Raw genomic sequence first — 12,376 nt, 5'->3', positions numbered from 1 at the left:
CATATACCTGGTGGAGTCGATTTTCTCTGGAAATACTATAACTTATGGCTTAGGATACAATGCCCCATGTTGGGCGCCGGTTATATCAAATGCAAAATTTAAATTTACCATAGTTCCTTATGTGATTGGCTTTTTTTCGCCAAATATCTCGAATATTAATAACTTCGAAATAGCTTATATTTATAGACTTGAAGCTGCACCTTGGTTGGGCGCCAAATGATAAATAAAAAAATAAAAAAATTTATATAAATAATGATGTTGGAGAATTCTAAAAGCTTCATAGTTAATAAGTAATTTAAAGAAAAATACTTTTATTAAGTCGAGGTTTTTCATATAAAGGCCCGCGTTGGGCGCCATTTTTTTTTTTTTTTAATTGTTTGTCTTTTCTGTTAGCACGTACTTTTTTTCAGTTTCTATGTGCCCCTAATGGAAGTGAACATTGAAGAAATTAAGCAATACAACTACATCCCGGTCATGAAGCTAACTAAAATAGGCGTGGTCATATTTGTCAAAGCTTTCTGTAAGAAAAATTTAGAATTTTTATCTTCAATCTCCAATCATCTGGGTTGCGATGACTTTATTTCTGACCCCTTAACATAAAAAACCATTTTCAGAGAAACATTACCGTATACTCCAAAACTTTAAAACTCTATGGTCACTAAATTAGGGTTCACTTCCTCCTTATCCTTATCCAAAATCTTAATTTTTACAAGCAACAAATTGGTTGGATACCAAAGTTTTCTTATCCATTTCGTCTTGTCTCCTCAGATGTTTGATATAAAACGATGATGTATTAAAAAATTATTTCGAGTAGCTGTTAAAACAGATACATAATAGCCGAATGCCTAACTAACTGACTAACTCCAGGGCTTGATTATTAATGAGTTTTCTGAACTCTGTATGCAAGCGATGGATGGCAAAGACGCCAGTAACAGACGAGTCAATTTTGTTTATTTATTTGGATAGCGACGACTGACTGCATGGGATATTTATAAAAATGTGTGTTATTCACCCACAGACGAAACGAAAACAGAAGAATACCAGGAAGGGACTATGCACGGATATGCAAGTGATGTCTGTCCCATGCCCATCATGACTATGGGTGTGTTAAAGTTCGCCCCTGGCATTCAATTTGGCTCTAGAGGGCCACATTTGGAAATATTTTGTTTATGCATCGAACGTCATCATCATATGCATGTGCATGTGCCTGTGTTTTCTTTTTTTCGTTTCCATACTCTGATGTTTATCAATTTCTATATCCGTTTCTTCAATTTCTCTTTCACCCAAGCACCTTTCGTTGCTATCCGCTTTGAGTTGTCAAAGATGCATTTGTCGATATACAAATTTGAATATATAAAAAATACTTTTGAATATGTTTTCTTTTGTGTATTTTATGTTTATGGTATACTCTTAAGCCTGGCATTGTGTATGTTTATCAACAACAAAGGATTTTTGCCAACTGAAGCCTTAAGATGGATTATTTCTATTTCCTTAAATATTTAAATAGCAGGACATATGTGTCGAATGCATTTTTACTTATGCTGAAGTGCAGGAAATAAAGAAAACTCAAAGGAACGATGATAACAATGATGTCCTTAGGAGGATATTTCATTTCTACTGCATGCCGGATGTATATTTGTCACACGCACACATCCTTCAACACAGCAAGTGTTATCTTAAAGGATTTGAAGAGATATTTTCTTTAAAATAGAAGATAAATTAAGTAATCCAGGGGATTTTGGAGATTTTAAAGAAAAAACCAAGGGTAAAACTTTTTTGTAGGAAAATAGTTTTCAAATACCCATATATAAAGGGTGATTTTTTAAAAGCTATAGGAAAGGTTTTTCAAAAAAAAAAACATAAAATTCAGAAAAATGCATGAAATCTTTATTTGAATCGATAGTACGTTTTCGGCTTCAATGTTGTCTTCTAATGCGTCAATTGAAGCGGGTTTGTCTGTATAGACATAAGCTTTAACATAGCCCACAAAAAATAGTCTAAAGGCGTACAAACTTACGATCTAGGCGGGCAATTGACTGGTCCCGAACGTGAAATAAAATGTTCACCGAAAACGCTTCTTAATAAGTCCATTGTTACGCTTGCTATGTGGCATGTGGCACCGTCTCGTGGAAACCACATGTTATGCAAGTCAGGCATTATGGGCAAAACAAAATAAATATCATCTCACGGTAGTGCTCACCATTCACAGTTACGTTACGATTCGCATCATCTTTGAAGAAGTACGGTCCAATGATGCCACCAGCCCATAAACCGCACCAAACTGTGAAATTTTCTGGATGCATTGGTAGATCTTGCAATGCTTCGTGCTGATCTTCACTGCAAAATCGACAATTCAGCTTATTTACGTACCCATTGAGACAAAAATAAGCTTCGTCACTCAAAATCCATCCATCCATTCGCTTCACCTTTGAAGAAGTACGGTCCAATGATGCCACCAGCCTATAAACCACACCAAGCTGTGAATTTTTCTAGATGCATTGTTAGCTCTTGCAATGCTTCGTGCTTATCTTCACTTCAAAACCGACAATTCTACTTATTTACGTACCCATTGAGTGAAAAATGATCTTCGTCATTCAAAATACAATAATTTGCAAGCGTTGTTCGTTTGTAAAATCATTCATGGTTAGATTATAGACCAAACTGAAGATGTTTGATAGGGAAACAACACACGAAAAGTGCGTGAACTGTTTAAACCAGTGTTACCAAAATGATAATACCAAACAAAAACCACCCTTTATATTCTTAATCGTTATAAATAAAAATCTAAGACGATCTAGCCATGTCCATCCGTCTTTCTGTAGAAATCACGCTACAGTCTTAAATATCTCTATTTTTGAGCAGAAACTTTGCACAGATTTTTTTATATCCACCACCATAGGATGGGGATATACTAATCTAGTCATTCCGTTTGTAACACCTCGAAATATTCATCAGCGGCCCCATAAGGTAAATATATTCTGGATCGTTGAAACATTCTGAGTCGATGTAGTCATGTCCGTCCGTCCTTCTGTCGAAATCACGATAGCGGTCGAACGCGTAAAGCTAGCCGCATGAAATTTTGCACAGATACTTCTTATTGATGTAGGTCGTTAGGGATTGCAAATGGGTCATATCGGTTCGGATTTGGACATAGCCCCCATATAAACCGAACCCCGGATTTGACTTCTTGAGCCCTTAGAAGCCTCAACTTTTTCCGATTTGGCTCGATAACAATATCCACGTCGTGGATAACATTATCCACGCTGTAACTAACATTATCCACATTGCGGATAACATTATCCACGCTATGAATAACATGATCTACGATGTGGATAACATAATCCACGTTTTGGAAAACAGAAATCGCATTGTGGATATATTATCGCATGTGGATACACTATCGACCTTGCGGGTAACATAATCCACATGGTCGATAAGATTATCCACGTTGTGGATAACATTAAGTAAGTTGTGGTTAACATTATCCACGTTGTGGATAACATTATTCACATTGTGGATAACATTATCGACATTGCGGAAAACATTATCCACGTTTGTGGATAACATTCTCCATGTTTGTGGATAACATTATCCATGTTTGTGAATAACATTGTCCACGTGTGTGGATTATCCACATTGTGAATAACATTATCCACTTTGTGGATAACATTATCCACGTTTGTGGATAACATTATCCACATTTGTGGATAACATTATCCACATTTGTGAATAACGTTATCCACGTTTGTGGATAACATTTTCCACGTTTGTGGATAACATGTTCCACGTTTGTGGATAACATTATCCACGTTTATGGATAACATTATCCACGTTTGTGGATTATCCACATTGCGAATAACACTACCTACATCGTGGATAACATTATCCACCTTGTTGGTAATATTATCCACCTTGTGGATAACATTATCCGAATTGTGGATAACATTATCCACGTTGTGGGTAACATTACCAAGAAGTCAATCCAAGGTTTTGGGTACCCAAGATTCGGGCCGACCGAACTTAGCACGCTTTTATTGTTTTACCCATAGGCAGTTTAAGTTCGAAAATGGGCTATATCGTTCTATATCTTGATATAGCCCCCAAATATACCGACCTATAGACCGAGCTCCCGATAAAAGGTCTTGGGCCCATAAAAAGCGCATTTATTGTCCGATTTCGATTTTGAACAGTTAGTTATGTTAAGACCCCTTGAAATCCTTGTTCAATATGGCCAGGATCGGTCCAGATTTGGATATGCCGCCATACGGACCGATCTTTCAATTTAAGACGTTGGGCCCATAACAGGTTTATTTACTGTCCGATTTCGCTGAAATTTTGTGTAGCAAGTTGTGTTAAGCTCCTCGACATTCCAGTCCATTCAATAAGGCCCAGAGCGGTCCTGATTTGGTTGTAGCTGCCATATATACCGATCTGCCTATATAACATTTCAGGCCCATTAATGTGAATTTCTTAACCGATTTCGCTGAAATTTAGCACAATAACCTCTGTTAAGTCTTTCGACATTCGCAACGAGTATGGTCAAGATCGGGCTATATTTGGATATGCAAATGCAAACTTGCCCATAAACATTTGATTAAGGAACTGGGGCAAACTTCTCACAAATCAATGAGTGCTGTTCGATTAAATTTTAAGCTCAATAATAAGGGACCTCCGTTTTGTAGCCGAGTCCGAACGGCAAGCCGCAGAGCGATACCTCTGGAGAATGAAGAGAGCAGAAGATTTTACATGGCAAAGTACCTCACAAATGTCACCAGTTTTAGGAGGGCATAACCACCGCTGAAAAAATTTTTGATGTTCCTGCGAGGTTTCGCACCCAGGCGTTCAGCGACAGGCGGACATGCTACGGTGGGCTACGGTGATAGGATATAGCTGCCATGTTTCTCCCAATTTTAGTTCTTGGGACCATAAAAGTTCTTTTATTACTGGATACTTCTAAAATTTGACACAGTGGGCAGTGTTAGCCTCCTCTACATTAGTTTGTAATATGGCCTAAATCGGTCTATATTTAGATATAGCTGCCAAATAGACCAATATCCCGATTGAAGGTCTTGGATAAAATGCGCAATTTTTTTCCAATTTCGCTAAATTTCGGCACAGTGAGCCTTTCGACATGCGTGCCCTATATAGTTCAGATCGGCCTATATTTGGATACATCCGCCATATATATAACCAAACTCCCGATTAAAGTTCTTAGGCCCATAAAAGGTGAATTTTTTAACCGATTTCGATGAAATTTGGTACAATGAGTTGTGTTAGACCCTTACATAGCCTCCCTGAATATGGTGGAAATCGGACTAAATTTTGATATAGCTTCTATGGCTTCATAAATGATGCAATTTTCATCGTATTACGAGTTTGACGAGAGGTGGTGAATATATTTATCAGAGTTGTTGAGTATTTAGAGTTTGGCCCAGCCATTACTTGTTGTTGTTATTTTTTAATTTTTTTTACTTACCAAATTTGTAGGGAATCCATTGCGAACGCCAACTACACTTATACCATCATTTGTGGTGTTGGTACGAGGGAATCTACAGAAAAAAGAAAAAAATCAAAATTAATGACCGTAATGTACAATTTTTAATTGTTAAAAATCAAATTTTCAATTTTTTAAATAAAACATTTTATTTCTTAAATAAAATTTATAGAAGTGTTGGTGGTTTCCACCAAAACAAATGTAGTTAGAAAAAAAGAACAACTAAAATTTATTGTTCATACTATAACGGCGGAAGAAGGGCTTCCATAACAAAACACTATCCGGATTAGTGTTTCCTTTTCGTAGCATGAAAAGGATGTTGCTTGCGTAAAATTGCAGCATGCGAAATTTTACTTCTACCTGTGGCTTAAAGGCACACAATCAGGGGATGCCTGTAAATCCCTTCAGGGATAATGATTTGTAGAAGTATTTTGCAGATCCCTTCCCTACAAAATGGTAACATGTCTACCACAAAAGAATGCATTTTTCTGTACCAGAGGCTAACAAAGAGGATGAATCTTGGAAAAACCAAATTTTCAGTGAATGCAATGACTAGAAGTGTATGATAAGCAGGTAAATTTGTTAAATGATTCCTTAGACGCCTTAAAGTTCGCAAGGGTAAAGATCAAAGTAATTTAATCCAGGATTAAAAATGTCTTTAGAACGAATGTTTTGTCCCTTGGGTAAGGAATGGCAGTGTTTAGCAGGTAAAATGTGCATGAAGGAGATATGCTTTGAGAAGACCCATATACTATATTCTAAAATCTTGCTTGGAATTCAGCATCATTTTGTGATCTGTGATTTTTGGCACGCATTACGTTGGGCGCCAGTTGCAAATTTGTTGAATAAGTTTTTAAGTTTCAAATTATTCTGAAACATTATTGATTAGTTAGGGAAAACCTACCAAGGTCGTACAAATGAAGAATTACTAAGAAAATTTATTACTAGTTGAACAAATTTTTTAACTGGAGCCCAATGTTGGGAGCCATTTGAAAAATATAAACAAAATAAATGCTAGAATCCAAAAAGGAAAATATTTTAAATTGACTGTAAAGTACAAGAGTTGAGCATCATTTGGGTGAAAACATCTACTAAAGGCATATATGGAAAGAAATACAACAAAAATAAATGTTTGAAGGGCCAACGTTGGGCGCCAGTAAAAAAAAAATATGAACAAAATTAAATGTTAGTATCTTATTATAAATATATTTTAAATGTATTGCTTATAAAGTACCAGCGTTGGGCGACATTTTTGATATATCGGTCAATATGACAGCTATATCCAAATCTGGATCGATTTGGGCCAAGTTGAAGAAAAATGTCGAAGAGCCTAACACATCTCACTGTCCAAAATTAAGGCGAATTCGGACAATAAATGCGCCTTTTATGGGCCCAAAACCTTAAATTGAGTGATCGGTCTATATGACAGCTATATTCAAATCTGAACCGATCTGAGCCAAATTGGAGGACATCGAAGAGCCTAACACAACTCGTTGATCCAAATTTCGGCGACATCGGACAATAAATGCACCTTTTATGGCCCCAAAACCTAAAACCGAGAGATCGGTCTATATGGCAGCTGTATCCAAATCTCTACCGATCTGTGCCATATTGCAGAAGTATGTCAAGGGGCTTAACTTAACTCACTGTCCAAAATTTCAGCAAAATCGGATAATAAATGCGGCTTTTATGGGCCTAAAAACCAAAATCGGAGGATCGGTCTATATGGCAGCTATATCCAAATCTAGACAGATCTGGGCCAAATTGACGAAGGGTGTCGAAGAGCCTAACACAACTCACCGTCCCGAATTTCAGCAAAATCGGATAATAAATGTGGCTTTTTGGGGGCCATGTCAAGATATAGTCCGATATAGCCCATCTTCGAACTTAACCTGCTTAAGGACAAAAAACGATTCTGTGCAAAGTTTCAGCTCAATATCTCTATTTTTAAAGACTATAGTGTGATTTCAACAGACAGACGGACGGACAAGGCTAGATCGTCTTAGATATTTACGATATCTCTAGTTTTAAAGACTACGAGTGGCACAGTTCTGGATTGAGGAAACCCTAGTATTGCCATCTGGAAGATCATGTTACACGGATGCATCAAAGCTAGAGGACAGAGTGAGCCTGGGGATTTACATGGAGAACCCAGGGACTGAGATCTCCTTTAGACCGCCTAACGATAATACGGTCCTGCAGGCGGAGATCCGGGCGATCCCGCAATGCGTGAAGTGGTGGGGTGATCACACGAGGACGTCGAGTGTGAACATCATTACCGACAGTAAAATTGTCGTAAGGACAATAACAACCAGGACGGTACAGTCTTGCAGTGTAAGAAGGAAATTAGCGCCTTCTCTGAGGTACTGGGTCATAATGCGCATCGTTTGGGTATTGGGTTATAACGAAGTAAGCGGGGGATTGAAAAGGCAGACGATTTGGCGGTGAAGGCCAGAGGACTGCCGTAAATAACCTTGGTTAACCCGAAGCCTTTCGGGTTGACGCAGTCCGAGTCCGGGAGTGGGCGACGAATGCGCATGCAACATCGTGGAACAGCGAAACGGTCGGTAGGACGGCGAAAATCCTATGGGGGGATCCAGATCGTTAGAAGACGAGGCTATTACTGAAAGCAAGTAAGAAGGAGGTCAGTATAGCTCTTGGTATTATGACGGGACACATAGGACTACAAGCTCACTGATGTAAAATCGGTGCGCAAGTGATAGCAAGTGTAGGGCATGCGGGGAAGATGATGAGACGTTGGAGCATTTCCTTTGTCATTGCCCGGCTTTCGCGTCTAACAGATACCGTCACTTATTTGGGTACACAATACCAGACATAAACCAACCTAGGGAAGTGGCATTGAAAATAATTAAGGATTTTGTAAGTAGCATGGAATTCCTAACTTAAAATTTTCTTTTTAGAGGTTACATTATAGTTTTTAGAGCGCACAACAGTCCGATTACTGGCTTAGGTGTATGTCCATAATGGCATGGGGCGGATTAATATCTGCACCCTCTTTTCAACCTAACCTAACCTAATAAAGTCAATAGGGAGAGAGAAATCATTGTACAAAATTTTTACCAAATAGGATGAAAATTGCGCCATCTATAGGCGCAATGAATCTTAATAGGATACATTCAGTGTCGGATCGCTTACTATACCCTCCACCATAGGATGGGAGGTATACTTCTTTCGTCATTTCGTTTGTAACACCTCGAAATATGCGTCTAAGACCCCATAAAGCATATAAATTCTTGATCGTCATGACATTTTAAGTCGTAGCGTAGATTCACAGACAGACGGACGGACGGACATGGCTGGATCGTCTAACATTTTTACGCTGATCAAGAATACATATACCTTATGGGGTCGGAAGTGAATATTTCGATGTGTTGCAAACGAAATGACAAAGTGTATAATCTCCATACTTCGTTGAAGCGCTAAAAATGACCAAAACAAGCCGTACATATTGCTAGTGTCTAAATTTTGTTCACTATTATTGACTGTTTTTCAGAAAAGTCAAGGCAGCAACCATTGTTCTGCTATAGAAAATTTAACAAATGAAGTGGCAATTTTACCTCAACAGCTGTTGTTCTGCAAATTGTTACCGAAAGTCGTTCGCAAACTTTAGCTGGCAAATTTTTTGTTGAAGAGTGGAGAATGGCTCTTACTCTCCTGCAAATTTTCACAGGAAAACTATGCAAACGCACCTATGTAGGATTTTCAATTTTTTCCACGTTGGGCGCCAAGTAGCTGGTCAACATTAAATATGATGATATTGATATTCCTGTTATGGGCCACCTTAAAGGCTGGCTGTAGTCTAAGATGTTGAGAGTTTGAATCGAATTTACGTGATTTTTGCGGGTTGTTTCTTTCATATGTTTCGAAATGCAAATAAAACAAGTTTTTTTCATCCTTTTCTCGACGTTTTGACGTTTCCTTCTCAGTTCCTTAGTGGTAATGGTCAAGCATATTAAACAACTCTCTATCATAAACTGGAGGCCACCGTAACGCAGAGGTTAGCATTACCTCCCATGACGCTAAACGCCTGGGTTCGATTCCTGGCAAGATCATCATAAAGTTTTCAGCGGTGGTTATGCCCTCCTAATGCTGGCGATATTTCTGAGGAACTTTGCCATGTAAAAACTTCTCCTCGAAAGAGGTGTCCCACTGCGACATGCCGTTCGGACTCGGCTTTAAAAAGGAGTCACCTTCTCATTGAGCTTATCTTGAATCGGACTGCACTCATTGATATGTGAGAAGTTTGCCCCTGTTCCTTCATGGAATGTTCATGGGCAAATTTGCATTTGCATTACTTAAAGTGGGTGCTAAAAAAATATTTTCATTGAACTATAAAATATTTTGTGAAATGCATAACGTCTTTAACGACTAAATGAGTCTTAAAAAATCCCATAGATTGCATTGTCCTTTTAGAATGCGACACACACATATTCTGACATTAATTCTGTAATAACCTAACAAAGTTGAGAATTCTTTGAAAATTCATTTCATCCTTAAAATTTCCTTGACTTTTCATAGAAGTTTGGCAATATTTGAAATCCAATTAACGCCCTTGCTCTCAAAGTGTTAAACGTTAAACCCATCAGTTTGAGGCACAACTAACTGTGCAACCACAGCATGATACTTAGCAAAAACAGCAGGACGAAAGAAGAGATAAAAGTCTATGGCTCCCTATAACATTTCCATCAAGGTTAACAAAACACCACATACGATGTTATGAAAAGTTGAGGAGTTAGAAGACGCAGAAGAAGATTTGAATATGGAAGGAATACCCAAAAAACACAGTAAAAAGGATTTCAAAAATGAAGTCATAAAAGGACCACACATAAAAATGTACGCAATTTGCCATAAACCTTAAAACTCATATAGAACGTGATTTCGAATGCAAGATTTTCTTATGCTGCTCTGACAGTTTTTACACTTACTCAGACTCGTGTGAATGCATTCTTATTGTCTTTGTGGTATAAGACTTGCAGCAGGATATAAGGATAACAGGAGTGTGAGGGTGTATTTGTACATTTCCAGGAATGGAGGAACACATCCTCAGTATGTCAGTTCTATCTCTGATAGTAGACACACTGAGCGTGCTAGTAATTATTGTTGAAATTGTAACAATAGTTAAAGCCTTAGGGGTTTCTTTTTGTCTCCTTTCCCGGAGACTGGACTGAAAACTGTTGCTTTTGCCCTGAGGAAAAATTCCTAAAACCAACAAATGTATGACGAAGACATAGCAAGCAAACATGGTAAATTATTTGTAAACGATTTTTTTTTCATCTAAAAAAAAAGTGATTGAGAATGTTTGAAGAAGAAAATGAAATGGAAGAAATGATAAGCCTGTTTACTTCAAGTCCAGATAGATGATGGAAATGAAGGTGGTGCCACCGATTGACAGGTGATAGTTAAAAAATTCTTTTAAATTCTCTTCCATTTTCATAATGCCCATGTTCTTTGTAACCATTTGGATTGTTGGTAAAAAAAAAAACAAAAAACTGGCACAGAATGTGGAGAAGGGGGAGTTTCTTAAGCATCTCAAAGATTATTTCATAGATTTCTTTTCCTGCATATTTGAACAGGAAATATTTCTCGTAATATCTTACATGGGACAAAAGAAATTTTGTAATTATTACCGAAACATGCTCAAATCTTTGTCAGCATATCTTTCAAAGGGAAGAGATTACAGATTATTACTGGGTACTGCTATTCCATCAATCTAAATGGTTTGTAAATTGTGAGAAAAAGAAAAATCTGAATAGAAAAAAAATTATAATGAAAAAACCTTACAAAAAAGAAACTACCAAAAGGAATAAAAAAGAATAGTGAAAAGAAACTTAGATTATTTAAACTAATAGGATGGGAAAAGATTTTAAAAGGATTAAATGGAAGATTTGCATTTCTAAAACATATTGAGTAATTTTAGCCAATATGGGCCAAGGACCACCTTTGGGCGCCAGTTATTTTTCAGCCAGATGTCATGCAGCAAAACAATTGCATGTTTGAAACTGTTCTTAAAAATATTTCAAACGAAAACTATTAAAAACTAAGTTTGATAACAATAGGCAACCTTTGGCGAATAGCCTGGAGTCAAGCAATAATTCACGTTGGGCGCCAGTAGCAACTTGTCAACAGGCTTTGCCAAATATAGTTAAAAACCATTTTTGCTGCCGCCGGAAACTTATCTGAAGTTTTTTGAAGTTGGTCCAACGTTGGGCGCCAGTTACGAAAGTGAAATTAATCATCAACCATTGTCAGGCAGTGCAAACGCAAATTTGTCCATGAACATTCCATTAAGGAACAAGGGGAAACTTGTCACATATCAATGAGTACTGTTCGATTCAATTTTAAGCTCAATGATAAAGGACCATTTAAGGCCAAGTCAACCAGGGCTTCCATTTAAAGCCAAGTCAGAACGTCGTGCCGCAATGCGCCCCTCTTTGGGGAGAAGTTTTCACATGGGGAAAGTACCTCACAAATATCACCAGCATTAGGAGGCAATAACCACCGTTGAACATTTTTATACCCACCACCGAAGGATGGGGGTATATTCATGTTGTCATTCCGTTTGCAACACATCGTCACAGTGTCTTATGTTAGGCTTTTCGACATCCGTGTCGTATATGGTTCAGATCGGTTAATTTTTATATGTAACTTAACGCCTTTTTACTTGTTTTCCGATATTCTTGCCAGGATTCGAACCCAGGCGTTCAGCGCAATTTGCAATTTTGTAAATTAAGTAGCCCACAAGCTTTCTCAATGGTTTGGACGAGCTTTTTTTTCAAACGAAATTTTTTAAATGCCATGAAATAATCTTTGTCGATTTGCTTCAATGTGAATTGGCGTTGGGCGCCAGTTGTTTTACTGCTA

General features: G+C 37.7%; 1 protein-coding gene across 3 annotated transcripts in view; it reads right to left on the bottom strand.

Annotated features, from left to right (window-relative positions):
- LOC106092389 (serine-rich adhesin for platelets) overlaps nt 1-12,376 on the bottom strand; it is an 829,314-nt gene that overhangs the window by 43,690 nt on the left and 773,248 nt on the right. For all 3 annotated transcript variants that reach the window (XM_059360349.1, XM_059360350.1, XM_059360351.1), the window contains one exon: nt 5,477-5,549. In XM_059360349.1, the coding sequence (XP_059216332.1) occupies nt 5,477-5,549 (73 nt within the window). The remainder of the gene's footprint in view (nt 1-5,476; nt 5,550-12,376) is intronic.

Source organism: Stomoxys calcitrans, chromosome 1, assembly GCF_963082655.1.
Source record: "Stomoxys calcitrans chromosome 1, idStoCalc2.1, whole genome shotgun sequence".
Lineage (NCBI taxonomy): Eukaryota > Metazoa > Arthropoda > Insecta > Diptera > Muscidae > Stomoxys > Stomoxys calcitrans.
The sequence above is the reverse complement of the archived record's forward strand: the minus strand, read 5'-3'. Positions and strand labels throughout refer to the sequence as shown.